The 21402-nt window shown below is 39.1% G+C and overlaps 1 protein-coding gene across 10 annotated transcripts in view; it reads right to left on the reverse strand.

Annotated features, from left to right (window-relative positions):
• Dock7 (dedicator of cytokinesis 7) overlaps positions 1-21402 on the reverse strand; it is a 189995-nt gene that overhangs the window by 33210 nt on the left and 135383 nt on the right. For all 10 annotated transcript variants that reach the window (XR_012907580.1, XM_075946991.1, XM_075946992.1 and 7 more), the window contains 6 exons: positions 14429-14598; positions 12663-12817; positions 12109-12291; positions 11874-12009; positions 4497-4593; positions 2201-2297 (listed from right to left, as the gene is read on the reverse strand). Coding sequence is in view for 9 of the 10 variants with exons in the window: in XM_075946991.1 (XP_075803106.1) it covers positions 2201-2297; positions 4497-4593; positions 11874-12009; positions 12109-12291; positions 12663-12817; positions 14429-14598 (838 nt within the window). In the remaining variant the exon portion in view is untranslated. The remainder of the gene's footprint in view (positions 1-2200; positions 2298-4496; positions 4594-11873; positions 12010-12108; positions 12292-12662; positions 12818-14428; positions 14599-21402) is intronic.

Here is a 21402-nt window from a genome sequence, read left to right on the forward strand (position 1 = left end):
AAGTACGTTCTACGAAAATTTATAAATAAACTTGGACATCTGACTTGAGGCACATGCAGAAGATGAGCTAAAAAAACTAGAGTAAGTGCCCATGGCAGATGACACTGGTTTCATATAAAATATCATTTCCTTTCTTTCTTCCTTTTAAGATCTAGAAGCCTGGCTTTTGTCTGAATCTTGGAATTAAACTCAAAAGAAAAGTGAACTAAAAGGAAGTTGTGTTTCTACACTCAGAAACCCAAGTCTCTTCTAGTCAGTGAAAGGCAGAGTAGTGAGGAGTGAAGCCTGAGCAAGCACCTCACATAATCGATCTTGGAAATACTATTTCTGTTCATACTACTTTTTTCTAGTAGTTTACACCTAGCCCAACTAACAGAGCACCAAAATAAAAAGTGTGATGATATTTTGTTTGTGCTTCAATAGTAAAGCTTGCCTGACAATCAGAGTGCGGAGCTAGCCACTAGTTAGCCATAGAGGCCAGGCAGGGGTGGCACACACTTTTATTTCTAGCACTACGGCGGTGGACACAGAAAGATATGACTGGGTAGAGAGGAGACAGGAGCTCATGCCATTAGGATCTCCCATTTGGTCTGAGGATTTTGTAGAGGTAAGACTAGTGGCTGGATGTTCTGCTTCTCTGATCTTTCAGCTTTCACCCCCAATATCTGACTCCAGGTTTTTATTATTAAGACCAATTATATATTTATGCGGCATCTGGCCATATGTGGCTAACATCTGGCATCCAATGTAGTGCAATTAAAATTTACGCAACAAAAGTCTTTTAAAATCTAAAGAATTTCCCATTTTGATCATTAAGCAATCAAGAAATACAGACTTTTTTTTTTTTTTTTTTTTTGGTTTTTCAAGACAGGGTTTCTCTGTAGCTTTGGTGCCCGTCGCGGAACTAGCTCTTGTAGACCAGGCTGGCCTCGAACTCCCAGAGATCCGCCTGCCTCTGCCTCCCAAGTGCTGGGATTAAAGGCGTGCACCACCACCGCCCGGCGAAATACAGACTTTAAAAAGCCATTTATTATTAATTTGTGCATATTGTATGCCTGCTTGTACAGTGGAGGTATATGTGTACACAGGTCAGAAAAGGGTGCTAAGTGTCTTCTACTACTCCCTGACTATTCCCTCTCAACACTGGGCTCTTCCTGGCTAGGCTGAAAGTCAGCAGCAAGCCTCAGTGATCCTCTTGTCTCCATGTCCTTGGAACTGAGGTTACAGGTATGTGCTAGACACAGGGTTGTCATGTGGTGATGGGAATTTGGTCTGCAGTCTTCGTGACTGCACATCAAGTGCTCTTACCGCTGAATTATCTCTCCAGCCCCAAGAAATACTGCAATTTTTATGTTTTAAAATTTTCAGTCAGGGTAAGTCAGTGAAACATAAGAAATATAATCTCAAGAAAATGAAAAGAACAGGCTAAGAAGAAAATACAGAACATCATGAAGTAGTAGCCATTATAAGAGCACTGATTTAAGACTATGACAAAGTGATGGTACAGGAAGAGAATGGAAGAAACCGGTGACACATTTACTACAACAGCTGGGGCATCCTGGTAATAGACTCACATACTTCCTGTGTGACCATGGGACACTGCCTAACCATCGTTATGGCTAACTACTGCTATCTACAAGATGGGGACAATGGTAGTTTCCATTGTCTGTTTCTTATAAAAACCAAGTAAGTTAAAACTTATGAAGTGCTTACTTAGAACATTGCTTGAAAAACTCCATAAATGGCGCCTGTCACTAACAGGGTAATAAGGTCTACAAAGCTACTGATAAGGCAGTTTGCATTTATGTAAAATTACCAAGTAGAGAAATTACACATAAAAACCCTAAACTACTGCTTAATATACAGAAGACACAGAATAAACCTAGCTCTGCACTGCATGTTAAATGTATTCCAGCGGGACACCCCAATATAAATATATAGTGGTTACTGGAAACACAAGAGCAAGCCAAAGACTTTTTCTTTTTTGTCCAAAAGCAAAGGACAAAGAGATGTAGATTTTACAAGCACCTTCAAATAAACATTTACAAACTGTGGAAAGAAATAAAATTTACAACTAGAGAATCACTGACTACTCAGAACTACCTATAACTATTAATGCCCAAGCATCCTTATAAGGGTCACACTGATTCTAATCTCTGCCTGCCGAGTCTCTGCTTACACTCCTCTTCCCTGTCCTTACCTGAACGACGATCTCTAATGTGTCTAAGATGATGAGATTCGCTTCAGTAGCCAGGTTTCCATCAATCAGTGCTTCATGCTCTATCTCTGCTCTTGACCTAATACAAAATATTGTAAGAAATTTTACTTATCTTTCAAAAAGCCAGAAATAAAAAATGACTTAGATTCATTAAAACAAAAACCTTGAAAGTATTAACTTTGCTTGAACAAAAACATAAAAAAGGGAGAAAAAGGCAGTAATTCATGTTAAAAATGACTTAGATTCATTAAAACAAAAACCTTGAAAGTATTAACTTTGCTTGAACAAAAACATAAAAAAGGGAGAAAAAGGCAGTAATTCATGTATTAAAATGTTTTGATCCCTACATCGTGTTGACTGTATAGTAACATATACCTCTCTCCCTCTTTTTCTGACTCTCTCTGTCTCTCCTCCCCACCACAGACAGGTTCTCACCGTGTAGCCCTACCGGCCTGGAACACTTATGTAGACCAGGCTGGTCGCAAATTCAGAGATTCACCTGCCTCTGCCTCCCTAGTGCCACTATGTCCAGCAATATATACATCTGTCCCCAACAACACAGTGCCACTAAGGGCATATGCATTTGTTTTGCAAAAAACATTTTTTTTACAGCCACTGGCACAGACACTAGGTGGTGCTAATATATACTACTATGGTGCGTAAAGCAACATTCAAAGGTATTTATCTTCAATTCCAAACATTTCCAATGTATTTAGTAAATAAAAGCACTCAATTATTCTAAGATTGTATCTATTTTCTGCTTAGCTATTCATACAAATATTCTCAAAAGGTAATTTAACTCTTTTTTAATTTTTAGTTTTTCAGGACAGGGTATCTCTTTGTAGCATTGGCTGTCTTGGAACTCACTTTGTAGACCAGACTGGCCTCAAACTCACAGAGATCCACTTGCCTCTGCTTCCTGAGGGCTGGGATTAAAGGTGTGCACTACCACCAGTGATTTAACTCTTAAACAAGACAGGCTGGAATCATATATTAGAAACAAAACATGAGGCAATAATGTTAATAAACCTGATTATAATCATTCCACAACTGTATACACATCAAAACTCACATTGTATAGCGTAAATATACTTCTTGCCAATTATAACTCTTTAGAGAGGGAAAGAAAAACAATTTGATGCTGAAATCAGTTGCCAAATGTCTTTTCCACAGAAAATGAGTTGGGTAAAATAGTTTTGCTGTATTTATTTATAAATGAGTTTTTAAATATGCAATGTATTTTACTATAACATAAAATTATTTTCTCAAATAGTTTTAAAGCTAAAACTTAAGATAGTTATCCTCTAAGATATAAATGACTAACAAAATAAAAAGATACAAAGACTCGCTTTCTTTTTTTTGATCTGCACAGGTTTTTATTTTCTCCCCTCATTTTCCATTTCAAAAGTTTCCAATGCCTTTTCATGTTCCGTCCCCATAGCAGGCAGCCTCAGATGTGCTCCATTTTAGAATTGTGAGGATCTTTGAAGGCCATTATTCAAAGTAAAGCAAAATGAATTTGAGAGTTACCAACTAATATGAAGTGGAAAAAGTATTTTAGAGGAAAACCTGTGATGACTTTTTTTCCCCTTAAGAATGTATTCAAAATCGTCTCAAGTGGCTTGGTCCCTCTATCCATAGGAGCCAGTCTTGTGGACATGAACCTGTAGCCCAGCGGGGCTCTCCAGATGTACAGTCAGCATTGACTTGTGTTCTATAAGTGGGGACAAAAACTACATTGGGCTCTCTCCTCTTCCAATAAAACACAATTGTTCTGACAGGCAGGGCGGGATGAGTACAATCCCGACAAAACGGCTATGGGGAGGAATTCATTCAGAATACTGCATGCATGCCTAAGTTACTTTCAAATTTTGAAAGGATGTTCATATAAAGCCCCGTGCCTCATGATGGACACACATCTCCTCAGCATGCATTTGGCTCTCAAGGAAGCCTTGTCCCCCAAGCCACAATATGGTAAATTTACATGTGTGTAATCAGGGTAGAGTAGTTGAATTTAGAAGGCATATAAAAGGCAGCCGTGAATATAAGGAAACGTACATGGGGGGAGAGACTTTATATGGAAGTTCCCCTTATGGTTCTGGTGCAGTATGCATAGAGAGTGTGAGTGGATGAGGATAATACTTTATCTAAAATTTTGGCCTGGACTGGGAACAGTCATCAAAAGGGAAAAGCCACATTTATAAGAATTTCTGCAAAGTCGCTTTCTTTTTTTTAAAATATGGCTAGCCCATCAGAACAGATTAGAAGGTCATATTACTTATCGAGCTTCTCTGTGTTCTGGCGCCAGTGAGTCATGTCCTTTCTCCACCGCAGGTTTTCTTGGCTCCCAAAGGCACTTCCAGATGGGCTCCTCTCTGTGAAAGCAAAGTCAAAATGGTATTTCAGGTAGAACACATGTACATATATTTGAAAACCTACAATAAATAGTGTATATCTTTAATTTTATAAAATCATTTCTTTAAAAAAAAAGATTTATTTCTTTATTATGTACAGTGTTCTGCCTGCATGCATTGCCTGCATGTGTACCTACACCACAGAAGAGGGCACCAGACCTCATTACAGATGGTTGTGAGCCACCATGTGGTGATGGAGGAAGGTCATTGGTTAAATTAAAAGAAACTGCTTGGCTCTCATTGGTTAGGAGATAGGTGGGAGGAGTAAACAGAACAAAACGCTGGGAGGAAGAGGAAGTGAGGGCAGACCCGACAGCTCTCCTCTCGGGAGCAGACGCAGGAGAGACGCCATGCTACCTGCTCCAGGGAAGAAGCACGCTATGAAGCTCCGACCCAGGATGGACTTAGGCTAGAATCTTCACGGTAAGACCGGTGCTATACAGATGATAAGAAATGGGCTAGTCCAGGTGGGAGAGTTAGCCTAGAAGATGCTAGGTAGAAATGAGCCAAGCAGTGTTTAAAAGAATACAGTGTCTGTGTAATTATTTCGGGGCATAAGCTAGCCGGGCAGGCGGCTGGGGTTTTGGGGACGCAGCCCCGCCGCCCTTATTACTACAATGTGGTTGCTGGGAATTGAACTCAGGCCCTTTGGAAGAAAAATCAGTGCTCTTAACTGCTGAGCCATCTCTCCAGTCCCATAAAATCATTTTTTTTTTCAGTACAAGTAAGAAATGAACAGTGGTATTTTCAGTTAAAAGTTTTCACAATAATTAAGAAGGAACCATTTCTTATACAGGTTGTTTCTTGGTAAAACCCAATCTCTTAAGTAAGCAAAGAAAGGACCTAACATGAGCTCTATTATAAGGCTAAAAAAAATGGCCCAATTTTCTTGAGGGTACTGAGATGTGTTGAGTTATTCTCTCTTGCTCTCCCTGTGTGCATGGGTAGTCAGAATGGTCTCACCACACAGGATCCTGATTAAAGACTCATACAATGGCTCCTGAAACTTTTATCTGATTGGTCTGCTCATAAACTTCCACTGGGTAAGCACTCACTTAGTACCTCTTCAGAAAACCTTTCCCCATCCTCCAAGATATCAATGCCTCAGTACTTGCTTTGCTTTTGCTCATAACACTGATTGTTAATTTTTAACGAGACAGGGTCTCACTTTAGCCAGGTTGGCCTGAAATGCACTATACAGTCAAAGCTGTTCATGAATTTAATATAATCCTCCTGCCTCAGCCTCCCAAGTGCTGAGACAGATGTGAACCACGACACAGGACTCCATAGCATATATTCATGCAAGAACACGTTACTTGACAAAAGTGATGTTTGTTTCGTTCTGCATTTCATAATAAAGTATCTGGAATACAGTGAGTGCACAATAAGTTTGTGTCCATAACAAAACATAATAAAGCCTGGGAAGATGGACTTATGATTACAGTGTTTGCAGTGCAAGCAAGGAAACAGGAATTCAGATTCCCAGAACCCACACACATATGAGGGAGATGTGGCAGTCTGCTTGTAATTTTGGAAATCAGAGACAGGGAACCCTTGGAGCATGTTGGCTAGCAAGATGGTCATACTGGAGCACTTTGGGAGACCTTCCTTTAAAAAATAAGGAGGGATGACTAAGGGAAGTGTCACATCAGCCTTAGGGTTCACACATGCATGCACACACACAACCTATACAGAAGCACATATATACAAACATGTAAATATGCACCACACAGATATGAAAAGATTAAAAAAAATCTGTAACAAGACGATTAAATTCTTTTAAGAAAAAGATTCTGAGAGAGAGAGAGAGAGAGAGAGAGAGAGAGAGAGAGAGAGAGAGAGTACATGTATGAGAGAAGGGAGAGAGAACACGCCACAGAAACCAGAAGAGGGCATTAGATTTTCTGGAGGTGAGGTTGCACAAGAAGCTGTGAGTTGCCTGACATTAATGCTGGGAACAAACTTGTATCCTCTAAGAACAGCTTACAATTACTTCTCTGTTCTATAGGAACGGGCTGGGGGACCTCTTCCCCGAGGACTTTAGGTCTGAAGGCATGAGTAGTCTTTTAATAGGCACCATACATTTATTCTGCATGGAAAAAGGACTGAAACTGGTGGGTAAATATACAAGCATGTGATGGACTCAAGATTTCAAGCTTTCAACTAGGAATGAAGACCCCACATTTGAAAATAATAAGACGGAGGACTTGAGAGGATGGAAGAACAATGAAAGTAGAATTAAGAGTTCACATAGGAATTTAAAAAATTCTAAGAAACAGGGATCATTTTATACAATGACAAAAAAGTCTCTATGCTTTCCTATTGTTTTTCTTTCCTACCTTTCTTAGCTTTTTAATTTGGAGGGTTTTCTTATAGATTTATTATTATTAATCATGTGTCTGTATTTGTGTCTCTGTGTACTCAAGGGCAAGTATTCACTGAGGTTCTCAGAGGATTAATCTCCTAGAAACTGAAATTACAGGTCGTTGTAAGCCATGTGACATGGGTGCCGAGACCTGAATTTGGATCCTCTACAAAAGTGTAGGAGCATTTAACTACTGAATCACCTTTCCCTTATTTTGAAATGTATTTTGATCATATTTACTACCCCCAACTCCTAGCCACCCCACTTCATATTCATATTCTGTCCTTTTTAACCCACTGAATTCAATTTGTGTTCCTCAAATACTCTTGGGTGTAGAGCCTACCATGGGGCATGGTCAATGTACTGGATCCTTAAAGAAAACTAGTTCTTCCACTCCTCATATCTATCAATGCTAAAAGCTCTATGTTAAGGCAGGACTTTGCTATGGAACAATCCTTTTGTACACTGTGAATATTTGTTGCTCTCATTGGTTTAATAGAGGGCTAATTGGCCAATAGCTGGGCAGGAAGCCAACAAAAGGAGAGCACAGGGATGAAGAAGTGCAGAGTCTCCAGAGACCACAGAGAAAACAGGAGATGAACGTGCCATGTTGAAAAAGCTACCAGCACGTGGTAGAGCCTAGGTAAGAAATGTGGGTCAAAATGTGAGCTACTTATTAACAAACCTAAACTATCAGCCAAGGATTTATAATTAGTAATAAGTCTCCATGTCGATTATTGGGGAGCTGGAGGTCCTGAAAAAAAAACCCCATTTACAAATGGCACCAATGTCCAGCACCTACATGCACATAAGGCCTAAGAAAACTTAAAAGAAGGCTTGAAAACCACAGCCAAACACAGTTTCCTAGTCCTGCAGTCTCTCATGCCAGATGTGATACACAGATACATCTTTCAGCTGCTGCCTGCGGGCTTGAGTCACCAGCATGAGTGCCACCAACACACTATAAGCTAAGCTGCCTGTCGGGTTTAAGGTTCTGCAAATGCAGACAGAAAAGGTTACAGATATGCAGTAAAGACAGATCCAGATGGGTAAAACTTCTAAATGGGATACGTGCATTTAAAAGCATACATAGTCAGGCTGGAGAGATGACTCAGTGGTTAAGACCACTGACTGCTCTTCCAGAGGTCCCAAGTTCAATTCCCAGCAACCACACGGCTCACAATCATCTGTAAGAGATCTGGTGCTCTCTCTTGGCCTGCAGGCATACATGCAGGTAGAACACTGTATACTAAATAAATAAATAAATCTTTAAAAAAAAAAGCCTACATAGTCTTGGGAGAGAAAAGAGAAAGGATATAGACATTCATAGAATAGTTTAAAAATAATAGTATTTAAAAAGAGAGTAAAAAAAAATAAGTCACATAGAGATGGGAAATGCGCAAGGAGTCTTGGTCCGGTGATGTTAATATGTTGCACTCATTTATTTATTTATTTATTTATTTATTTAAAAAGAAGGGGTTTCTCTGTGTAGATTTTGGAGCCTGTTCTAGAACTTGCTCTGTAGAGCAGATCTTGAACTCACAGAGACACCCTGCCTCTCCCTCCCAAGTGCTGGGATTAAAGGTGTGCACCACCACCATCCAGCTGCCTTCTTTGGCTAACTATGTACAACACAGTCAAGGCTTGTATTAATGCAGATATGTATTCTACCTTTGAAAATTTATGATTTTCCTAAAATGGGGACCAGATACAAAATAAGAAAGAAAGAAAGAAAGAAAGAAAGAAAGAAAGAAAGAAAGAAAGAAAGAAAGAAAGAAAGATAGATGATCCGGTGACCCATGATCCAATATCTCTGAGCACCTCTGCTGCAGTTTCCTCAGAGCTCTGCATACAAAACGGCTTCAAGATTGCTGGCTGATAGAGTACAGTCTCACAAACTACTCTAGCTAAGACTTAACCATTATCCTGATTTTCTTAAGTTTTCCCCAAAGACGCCAGTGCCCCCAGACAACAGGAAGCAGTCTAGAGAAACAACACTCACATTCCCAAAAGATGGGATATGGATGTTTGTCATCAATTACGGGGATTAGTTATGAGTTATTATTGGCCATGGTCTAAACAAAGAAGTTACATTCAAAGACCTTTCTATACAAAAGAAGAAATATAAAACAGAAATGATGAGATATATAAAAGTGTAGATTACTGAATCTACTTTAAATCAAGAAGCAACTATTAATCTCAAATATCTTGGTATGGATTTTGATTTATTGATACAAAATTAAAAGTTATTTTTGATATACTATATGTATGTTTCTACTCTTGTTTGGGGCATGCAGTTCATTTAAAAATGTAATGTATAATTAAGAAATACAGGTTAGTAGTTAGTCATTTATAATAATCAAACTTATAGTCATATTAGGTATGTTTTCAAGGTTAAGCAGATATATTTAGATAGACGATCTTCAAACACTTCAAAAACCTAGAGAATAGGATATTTAAGATGTTTCGTGACAGTGAGACACATTTGCTCTTGGTAGCACCAATTTACTTCAAAAGAAGAGGGTGGGCATCGAAGCATCTCTGTGTGGAACTTGCTTTCTTTATGGCAAAAGCTAGTCATTTGGGCAAGAAATGGTACTTGCTTCAATTGCTGATGGTATGCTGTCCAAACTGGATCAGCAGGAAGCAAAAGAAAGCAACTGCCAAACTGCCAAGATAAGATTCAACAGACCTTCAAAATTCCCTTTTCTCAGATGTCAGATATATTAGGCCTGTAGGGCAAAGCTGGATGCCCCAACACTGCAGAGGAACTTTAAATCAAGTTTAAACGCTTGATTTAAACACTGCAGAGGAACTGCAGCCAGATGTCTCTATTCTTAGGTAATACTACATCCTTCTTGGGTCTTTGAGAGTTAAAGACTAAATAGTTAAACATACAGTTTTCCTTAGTTATGATAAAAAGTAAATTAGGTATAAAACTTTAGACTCACAGGATAAATAAAGTATTTTCTCTAAATTTTCCAAGTATAAATGGACTGGATACTATAACTGTAATTCTTACTTGATAACTTTTTATTATATTTTTTATTTTTAATAATATATTATGTATAATATATTATATTTTATTATAATTTTACTATGCTACAGTTTAAACCTTCCTTTTTAATTAGACAAAAGGAGGGAAATGCTGTGGAACAATCTTTTTGTACACTGTGATTATTTATTGTTCTCATTGGTTTAATAAAGGGGTAAATGTCCAAGAGCTAGGCAGTTAGCAATTAGGTGGGACTTGCAGACAAAAGGAGAGTGTGGGGTTAAAGAAGGGCGGAGTCCCCATCCACAGTGCAAGCAGGAGATGAATATGTTGTGATGCAAAAGGTAGATAAAAAGGTGATAAAAAGGCTCCACATGGTAAAGCCTAGATAAGAAATGTAGATTTATTCAAATTATAAGAGTTAGTTAGTAACAAGTCTAAGCTATCAGCCAAGCATTTACAGTTAATAGCAAGTCTCCATGTTGACTATTGGGGAACCAGCAGTCCTGAAGAAAACCTTGCCTAACGGACTTCTTACTCCATGATAGGACTGTCTGGCTTGAGCTCTATTATTTCCTTCCCAGGCTGATTGTGTCCTACTCACCATTAAATTCTAAACACATACAGCATATAAAATCTACCAATATCAATGATTTCTGAAAGTGAAATGTCAGAAAATTCTAATTGTGCTGATGTTGGTTGGTGAAACAACTTTAATCCCTGCACTCAAGAGCCAGAGGTAGGTGGATCTCTGAGTTTGAAGACAGTCTAGCCTACAGAGAGTTTTCTAGGACAGCCAGGACTATACAGAGAAATCCTGTCTTTTAACCCCCCCCCAAACGTAAAGAAAAAAATCTAACTAACAATTAAAGAATTATAGTTCACAAGCCAGATGTGGGGGCACACCTGTAATCTCAATACTCAAAAGTGAGACAGGGGGATCACCAACAGTTTAAGGTCAGACTGTTCTACATAGCCAGGTTCAGTCACTCAGGTATAGACCAGCAGACCAGACCCTATCTCAAAATAAATAATTATATAAAGGAAAAATAAAATCCATTTACAGATTTATATTTAACTCAATAAATACATATTAGACATTTAGTACGTATTCTTTACACAGATGACTAAGCCATTTCTGACACTACAGAACTCGTATCAATATTATTATTTATGTCATTTTAGTATTTACAAATGCTTGCACACATATTATCATCACAGCGATGATAAAAGCAGGTAGTTACCCTATCTTCTAAATACTGAAAACAATTACAAAGAAGTGAGGAAAAGGAAGTTGGGAGATTAAGTATCATGGCCATGATGATACGGTTAGTGGAAGCCAATCTAGCAATAGAAACAGACCTCAAAATGGAATAAACTATTTTTTTCTACTTCACATGTGAGTCTGTGGGCAACATCTTTTTTAATTAATATACACAATATACTAATTTACACTGCAAAATGAAAGATTTAGCAATAAAGGGGCATGTTACATAGAATGACCTCTGTAAGAAGTATGCTACTCTCAAAGACAGTAATAACGAGGAAGCTACACTATCTACACAGAGGATACACATACACGCCTGTCCTCTGTGTTCAGTTCTGCCCTGAATCTAAACAAAAGTGTCTATTTTAAGAAGGAGTGGGAAGGAATGCCACACACAAGGACAGCAGGCAAAGCTGTGACCATCCATTGCTAACTAGGACCCACTTCTCATTTTAATTAGAATTTCAAACAGCATCTTCAGAAAAGCAATTATCATGTTGATTCAGTTATGTTCAAAGTGTTTCTAGAAAGTCACTGTGGACTTGCAGCAGCAATGACTACAGAACACAATCCTTGGAACTGACACATCCCTCATCAAGAGAAGCTGCACCTACCAAGCTGTCCTCGGCTCCGCCGCACCATTTCCTGCCTGGCACCGATGCTTCCCAGAATGGCTTCTTCAAGCTTGGCTCTCATATCTTTTGATTTCTTAAAGGTCAAACTATTCATCCTTTCAAACACCTTTTTCCCCTAAAATTTAACAGCAGAAGAGGCATTGAGAACATTTCCTTCTTCCTTTCCACATTATTTTACTTCCTTGTAAGTTTCAATGGGCTAATAGCTACTTACTTTGTACTCAAAACAAGAAACACATAGATAAAGCAGATCCAGCAGCCGGTTCAGCTGTAGGACGGAGAGATCTGTAAACCACTTCTGCAGAACAGTTTCATCTGCATTCTTGAGAACCCACAGCAGGCAGATCAAAAGGCTGCGGCTTGATTCTGCTGAGAAGGTGGTATGTTGCCTGCCGCTCTGAAAACAGAAGAGCAGCATGAGTCCCACTGACCAGTGATCAGTTCACCCTAGTTGACACACACCTATAACTCCAGGACTTGGGAGACTCGGGTAGAAGGGCTCCAAGTTTGAGAAAGTTTGAGCTACCTTACAAGCTTCAGACATATGATATCATATTAACAAATAAATACTACTATAAAATAGAATTTTCTTAAAAATAAACTACTCTAAAGAAACCATTTGATTTAGATAACACATGGGAAGGCCAGCCATAAAGAACCCTAACATCTGAAGTTTAATGACTGGCAGTAGACACTGGCTTTACTGTGGCAGAACTGCCAGCAGAGAACAGAACAAAACACCAAACTTATATAAGTGGTTCATTTTACCGTTGAAGTGAGAAGGAAACTGCCAGGCCTTGTTAGCTGAGGGACTGACGTTCCTGCGATTGCCATGGCAACTGTCTGGCTTATCATGCTCCCACTCTCACTATCATAATCATCAGGGGCTATACAAATTGGTCTTCCTCGTTGATTGTGTGTTTCTGAAAGGAAAAAAACGAAGAAAACTTTAGGTCAGCTGACAGTTACTACACATGAACTCCTCACAGGTTAGAACACCCAAAGCCAAAGATCCATGTGTAATGTTTACTCTCCCCAAACTCAACCACTAATACTCTGCGTTAACTAGCAGCCTCACTGATAGCAGGAGATAGGCGGCAGTGAGACTGTGTTCTGCTTTCTGAGACCATTAGTGCCACGGCACTTTACATGTGCTCTCGACACTTCAGACAGCTACACGGTACTACAGTACTACAGTGTGAGCCAGAACTAATCCATGCTCTGTTTAATGCTGCATTTTATATCTAATTGCATGTCTCTTAACTGTGAGGGCCACCATGTAAAAACAGACTCTATTTTTAAAATGAACTTTAACTTTTCAAGATTTAAACATATTGTGGTACAAAATAGTTGTTAACTATTATCTTTATTTTATCATTTATTACATATCTGACCTTTTCTTGATTTTTTTGACGACATTTCTAGACTATGTAGCTTGTCTGAGTTTTTTAAAATGTGAATTTTTTTGCATTTAAACTTAAATCCATGTTTTCAAGACTATCAATTTTTATCAAGATTAATTTCTTCACTATCATTTTTATCATCAAAATTAATTTCTTTTTAAGTTTTTAAATATCAACTTTTTCTATTTCAGTACTTTTTAGTGGAAAAACTGACTAGTTACAAAGAGAGATCTAACAGCATAAACATCCCTGCCTTCAGACCAGAAGCACTTCAGTGACCCTAACCCTGGGAGGTCACAATGCCAATCTCTCACAGACAGAGAGTTATTTCCTGATAATATCAGGAACACAGGAAATGTTTTTACTTCATTAAAATTGAAGTACTTTACCAGGTTGGTTGCTAGCTTAAATACTGTACAATCTAAACTGCGTATTTAAGTACCTTCCAAACAGTCAAAGTAAGGGAAGGAAACACTACAGGTTCTAGCTTTTAGTGAGCAGCATGGTCTCAACATACTAACCTGGAATAAACATAATTTTTTATATGCAGGTAAATAATAATTTCCATTACTCATCTCTATGAATAAAGCTAGTGACAGAAGTCAAGTACTATTCTCTCTTAACATGCACAATATACATACATACAATAAAAGCATATTTTCTAGAAGGCAGGTATGAACTGCTATAAACTCATGGTAATTTACACTAAGATCATCTCAGGGATCTCAAAATGAATCTTGTTTGTTCAAATGAAACGCAAAAGTTTCAAACAAAAAAGTTAAACATAGTTATTTACAGAGTATTTCTATGGGGGGTGCATTTAATTTAATTTTTAAATTATTTCATTTTATTTTTTATATGTCTGGGAGTTTTGTCTGCATGTGTGTATGTGCACTTTGCATGTGCCCGGTGCCCAAAGAGATCAGAAGAGGATATTAGATCACCTAGAATTTATTGGTCTTGTAGCAATAGTACCATGTGAGTACTGGGAATCAAACTGGAGTCCTCTGCAGGAACAGTCAGTGCTACTAATCACTGAGCCTCTAACTTCTTTATATATTTTTAACCTTAAAAAGCATTTTCTACAACTTTTAGACAAGCTCTGAAAACTGCTTTAATTATACTAAGTACCTGTAAAATCGTACAGCTGAGGTACAGTTTCCATGATGATACCAATGAGAGGAAGGTACAACATAGCCACCCGAGCCTTTATCTGAGGGTCAGAGTACCGTGGGTCAGAGTCATGACTGGAAAGTAAGTTGTGCACCATATTGATGACTTTCTTATGCAATCCAAACAGTCTATTTGAAAAGAAGAGATGAAGAAGCAGCAACGAGGTCACAGAGATTAGTCATGTCTTTAAAACAAATAGAAAGTAATGGCACTCAATCAATCTTTTTAATTACATAACTCTGCCAGCTATATTTTTGTGTATTCCTATAAAATACTCAGTTTAAATAAAATAAAATAAAATACACAAATTTCAAAACAGTATAAAGTAAATATTGTAGGAAAAGAAAGCATTTCATCAGTTCACTTAAGAGTAAAACCCTTTGACATAACTCCTTACTAGTGTTTCCAACTGACAACGAACATGAGAGCACACACAGTACCACTTTCAACAAAACGTAAGCATTATTATTGTGTGTACGGAAATAGAGGCCGCACATGTGCCACGGTGCTGTGTAGAAGTCAAGGGACAACTTTATGGTGTCAGTTTCTCCTTTCACCTTTCCATGGGTGCTGGGGCTTAACTACGGCTGTCGGCTTGCACGGCACACACTTTACCTGTTGAGCCATCTCACTGGCTCGGTAGTCACAATTCCTAAGCAGGTTTCAGGTAGTTTTAACTTTTACTTCAACAAATTAGATCTTTTCACATTCATCAACAATGTACTATTTCTTCTATTTTTATTTTGTAGGTGTACTTAGTGCTAGTATACGCATGACTCTGTGTGCATGTGTAAGGCCCATGCGTACATGCGTATGAGTTGTAGATGTATGGAGATCAGAGGTGGACAAAAGATTATGTCTTCCTTAATTGTCCTCCAATTCATTTTTTTTTGAGACAAATTCTCCCACTGACCCGTATATTACCAATTTGGCAAGATTAGCTGGCCAGCAAGGTGTAGGAAGTTTCCTATTCCCACCTTCCCTGAGCTAGAATTACAGATGTTATGATTTGTCTGTGGGTGCTGGGAATCCACACTCAGATCCTCATGAGTCAACGGCAACTCCTTTACTGAAGGAACGAGCCATCTCCCTTGCCTCCGTTCCCTTTTTTCTTCCCTGAAAGAAAAACCCTCGATCTGACAGACCATATGATCAAAACACTGGGGGTGTCTTTGGCCATCTCTAGTTTTAAGTGGACTTATTCGCTCACGCACCTCATTTAAGCCCTTCAGATTCCTCTAGACTCTAATCCCTGCACTTTCAAGTACTCTTACAAGGGTTCCTGTGCTCTTCCCACACACACCTGTCGTCTTCACAGACTCTGATTAAAGCACACCCACTCCAGCTCCCACAGCCCATGAACTGTAGCAAGCACCAGCTTCAGCGCCTGTCCTTGCAGGAGGACTCAGCGGCGAGTTCTTGTCTTAGCAAAGAAGAGCCATTCTGGATTTATGCTGGCCAGATCTTTTAAATATGCCCATCTCTTCTTTTTTTTTTTTTTAAATATTTATTTATTTATTCATTTATTTATTTATTTTTAATGCAATATTCTATGCAGGCCAGAAGAGGGCACCAGACCTCATTACAGATGGTTGTGAGCCACCATGTGGTTGCTGGGATTTGAACTCAGGACCTTTGGAAGAGCAGGCAACGCTCTTAACCGCTGAGCCATCTCTCCAGCCCGCCCATCTCTTCTAAAACAGCATTTTTCCTTTTCTTTTTGTCTTCTTCTTTTTTAAAAAAATTTATGTGTTTGTGTAAATGTGATGTGTAGAGGGTAGGCCTGAAGGTCATCAGGGGGCATAAGATCCCCTGGAGCTAGAGTTACAGTGGTTGTGTGATGTGGGATTCCCCTCTGTATGCTGTATGTTTTATTGCCATTGGTTAACGAATAAAGCTGGTTTGGCCACAGGCTTAGCTGAGTAAAGCCAGGCAGGAGATACAAAGAGAGTAGACAGAGTCAGGAAGACGTCATGTAGCTGCTCAAGAAGCAAGAGGTAACGAACCATGAGCCTCGTGGTAAAATACAAAATAACAGAAATGGGTTAACATAAGATGTAAGAGCTAGCTAGAAATACACCAGAGACATCAGTCAAACAGTGATTACTCAGGTCTGGGCGGCCAGGAATGAAGGGGCAGTCTCCGCCTACAGCTGTGAATCATACAACACAGGTGCTAGGAACCAATTTCACATTCTCTTCAAAAGCAGGAACCGCTTTTAACAGGTGAGCCATCTCTCCAATCCCCAAACAGGTCTGTCCCTGTACTTGTAAAACACTCTTTTTTTTTTTTGTCTCAGAAAAAGTTGTATTTCGCCCAGAAAGTGCTCTCCCATGCTGTCAGTGAATCCCATCTCCCTTCAACACTTTCAATGACCATCCTGACCAAATTCTTCCCTTGCTTCAAGCAAGCTTTACATATTTTGAAAGCACATCTTAAATTTTATTATAGGGTTTACTTATAAAGTAAATATATTCAAATATTGTCCAAACCACGCAGGTTCACAGAAGTCTCTGTGTGACACTCTTCCTATCCGCTCCCCTTTGTCACATCCTCCTGAAGAAGCCAATCCCAATGCCGATTCTTTTTATTTTCACTCACTCTTTCACAGCTAACGAGCTCCTCCCCTACTTCCTTGTGTCCCACTGCACTTAATGAGCATGAATGGTGGGGGTTCCCAGGCTCAGCTTCTGAGCTTCTGCTGTTTACATTCTCACCATAACGGTTCTCAGGCCCGGACAGGCACTCCTACCCTGTCAGCAGCTGTCACACCCAGACTCCAACTGCCTAACTCCAACTGTTTTTATGAAGTCTTTTCGTGTATTTTATTTTTCAATCACATTAAAGTAGTAAATGTATAATTATCCAATACTCAGTGCTGATGACTGACCCCAGAGTTTTGTGTAAGCCACACAAGCGTGCTCCCTCTGAGCTGCTGCCCCAGCTCCTACCCCGTTCATGCTGTCTGAACTAAGATGCATCAGCTCCTGCTTCCTGATTCCTTCTTTGAGTTCCTGCCTGACATCCCTTCATGATGGATTGTGATCTGGACATACAAGTTTCCAAGTCTCATCACAGAAATAGAAAACTAGAACGACAGCTCTTTGGAACACGAGAGATCTGTGCCTCTATTAAACTGTTTCATGGCCAGCTTTCCTGCTATAAGAGAAGTTCATAACAAGCACATCTTTGGCCAATTACAGAACATATTAGTGCTAATCAAGGAATGATTCTTAGTGCTTAGCAAGCAGATGAAGTCAAAGGACAAGCACTCGCCTTAAGGATCTGGGGCAATGTATCCTGCACACAATCTCTGTCTACACCTGAAAAAATGTAACAGAGGCATATGACAATCTTAGGGTCATTAAGCATTATTCTGAAATTCAACTGCTAAATCCCAAAGGTAGAAATGAATTTGTCACATTCAAGCTAAAAGGTTAGAATGGTTTCCCTTAGATGAGCTGAGCCTCTAGTTACTGAGAGCATTAGACAAGCTCTGCGACTACAGCGCAGAGCAGGAAGCACAAGAGTTGGTCGGCTCTCTAGCTCCTCCTCTAATGGAGGGGCACCTGATAAACCTCAAGGAAGCTGTTTGCAGAGAGAAAACAAGACTGTGCGGCTAACGGTAACTGTGGCAAGGGCAACACGGCTATAATTTAGTAGGCAGTGAGACTCTCCATAGGAACATCCTGTTTTGTGAGAAGGTCTGAGAAACTACAAGCAGGAAACGACTATGTGAAGATCTTAGATAATTCAAGTACTGCTTGGGGCAGAGAAAAATGCAAGCATCAAGGCCCAAATGTATGAATGAACTTGTCACATTTAAGAAACAGACAATAGCAAGGCATGGCTTTGAGGACAATTATTAAAACTCTGGGTTTTAATGTAAGTGGTATTTAACTTACAGGAAAAAAAAGAGAGGATGACTTTAAGTTATTACAAATAATGCTATTATGAACATAGTTGAACAAATGCTTTTGCAGTATGATTGAGCATCTTTTGGGTATATTCTCAAGGGTATTGCTGGATCCTGAGGTAGACTGATTCCCAATTTTCTGAGAAGCAGTCACACTGATTTCCAAAGTGGTTGCACAAGTTTGCATTCTTACCAGCAATGGATGAGTGTTCCCCTTACTCCACATCCTCTCCAGCATAGGCTATCATTGGTGTTTTTTATCTTAGCCGTTCTGATAGGTGTAAGATGGTATCTCAAGGTTGTTTTGATTTGCATTTTCCTGATAGCTAAAAAAGTTGAACGTGTCCTCAAGTATCTTTTGACCATTTAAAATTCTTCTGTTGAGAAACCTCACACTGGACTGAGCTCCCAAGGTCCAGTTGAAGAGTGGAAGGCGGGAGTGTATGAGCAAGGGAGTCAAGACCATGAGGGGTTCACCCACCGAGATAATTTGCCTGAGCTAATGGGAACTCACCAACTCCAACTGGACTGGGAGTGAACAAGCATGGGATCAAACTAGTCCCTATGAATGTGGTTGACAGTTGGGGCAGACTGAGGAGCCAATGAGAATGGTACTGGGATTTATCTCTACTGTATGTACTGGGTTTTGGGAACCTATTCTCTTTGGATGTATACCTTGCTCAACTTTGATGTAGTGGAAAGGGCATTGGATTTTCCACAGAGCAGGGTGCCTTGCCCTCTCTCAAGATTGGAAGGGAGTGGAGGGGAAGGTGTGTGGAGGGAGTGGGAGGGGAGTGGGAGGAGGGGAGGAAGTGAGAATTTGGATTGGTATTTTTTTTTAATAAAAAAAAACTTTAAGTAAGGTCATGGCATAATCTTACCCCATTTTAAAAAGATTATTCAGGCTACTTGCTATTGCATCAAAAATGATTTGAGAGACACAATAAGGAAACACAATTAGTTCCAGTAGAAGCAGGGCTGAAAAGATGGGGCTAAACTTGGGATGTTTTAGAGAGCTGCAGACTTTGCTAACAAAGAGGGCACAGGGAAGAAAAGAAAGGGGAAACAAACCAGACTAAAGCTAAGGCTAAGCTGATATGCTCTCTTCTACTATGTAGCGCACAGTCTATGATGTCTGAATACACACAAAAAAAGCGACGGTAAACACATCATTACTCATGGGACTCAACAGAAACCTTTCCAAGAGCCAAAGAACAACACATTCTAGCTTCAAGAAGAAAAGAGTCAGTAATGAATTCCTTCATAAGCCAAATATTATAACACATAAACCCTACATTAATAGAATTGATTATTGACGTGGAAAGGAACATCATTGCAGGAATTGCCTATCCTTTATGAGACATTACTGAAATCTAGACAGCATGCATTTTCCTGCCATCCATCCTAATTCAAAGAAAACTATGCTCCCCTGGGGTTCAGAAGAAGCTGACTATCTAGTTTCAGCACCAGAGTCTAGCTAGGTCAGCCCTGTCACTTCAAATGGCTAGCTGGCATGTTCCTTTGACTCTTCAAAAAGACAACCTTTAATTAGCTCATAGCTTTCCTCAATAGAAGAAGCCTGACAATAATGAACACTGCCTAGTGACACAGCTGGGTATAATATCCCCATCCTGTGTGCTGTGGCAAACAATCCATATCTGGTGTAAGGTCTCATGTGAGCAGAACTGACCTAATCCTTCCAGCAACCTGCGCAACTTTGGGGATGGCATCCATCAGGATAGCCAGCTGAGACCCATCAGGCCACTAGAAAGATTTACACTTGCGTGTAAAAGGGAGTCACCCCCCTTTCCTGACAGTCATAAACAAAGAGAGTATTTAATCCTAACTCAGTGGGAATCATCCTGCAGTCAGAGTAGAGCTGACTATTCTTGCAGCAGAAACAAGATGAAATTAATGAGCTGAAGACTGAGTTACACAAGAAACCTCTTCCTACCAAATATGAGTAAATTTATTTCCTTGAAAAAGCCAATATGAAGAATTTCGTTTCTTACAACTGAAGCCATCCTGCCCAAATAAACACACCGGAAACATAACTCAAAGTCCTGAGTTGTTTAGGAAAGCTAGAATGTTTGGGAAACTGTAGAGTATCTTCTCTCCTCAAAAACAGACAGCTTTATTACTGCCTTCAAATGACATTGTCCTCTTCTGTCAAATGTAAACCAGGAAAGCGCTTGCAGACAGAACAGGCAGGCATGGCGTCTCTCTCGGCCATGTGAACTATTCTCTCTGAACAGAGTCTACACAAACCCCTACCCCACATGCAGCCTATAGAACTGCACAGTTCTGGTGAAAACTAATTCTTTAAAATATATTCCACATGTAGGTTCTCATTATTTTAAAAATATAAATCTTTCATTTGCAGACAGTCTGGGCCTTTTAAAATTTATTCAGTATCAACTCTGTCCCTGACATAATAACTACAGACTTAGACCTTCATCTTTTTTTTTCTTTCTTCTCTTAAGCAGATTAAACATCCACTAAAAACCTATTTAAGGTTGTATGATTTTGTTTCCTGGACTTCCTGTATGACATGTATCTGCAGGATAAACTTAAGATGATCGGACCATCAAAAAATTTTTTTGTTACCCAAATGAACCACAATACAGTTTTAGTTCCTAAATAGCTTCTTTTAAAATTAGTTTATGTGTGTGTGTGACTGTGTATTGAATGAGCACATGAATGCCGGTGTCCTTAGAAACTAGCAGAGGTGTCAGGTCTAACAGCAGAAATTTTAAAAAGAATAGGGTAAGTTTTAAGATAAAATACTACACAGTAGGATGACAAATTATAAATTTTTCTTATAAAGAATTAAAGAAAAACTAGTCTATTTTCCTTAACTGAAAACTGCCTACTGTTATTTTAACAAATAGTCTATATACTAATATATACAATTGTCTCTTATACTATTAAAAAATGCTACTGATCAACCATAATATACCATTAGCGTAGATAAATCTCAAACTCAGAGATGATTAAATAAAATATAAACACCATT

The sequence above is a fragment of the Microtus pennsylvanicus genome, chromosome 13 (genome assembly GCF_037038515.1).
Source record: "Microtus pennsylvanicus isolate mMicPen1 chromosome 13, mMicPen1.hap1, whole genome shotgun sequence".
Lineage (NCBI taxonomy): Eukaryota > Metazoa > Chordata > Mammalia > Rodentia > Cricetidae > Microtus > Microtus pennsylvanicus.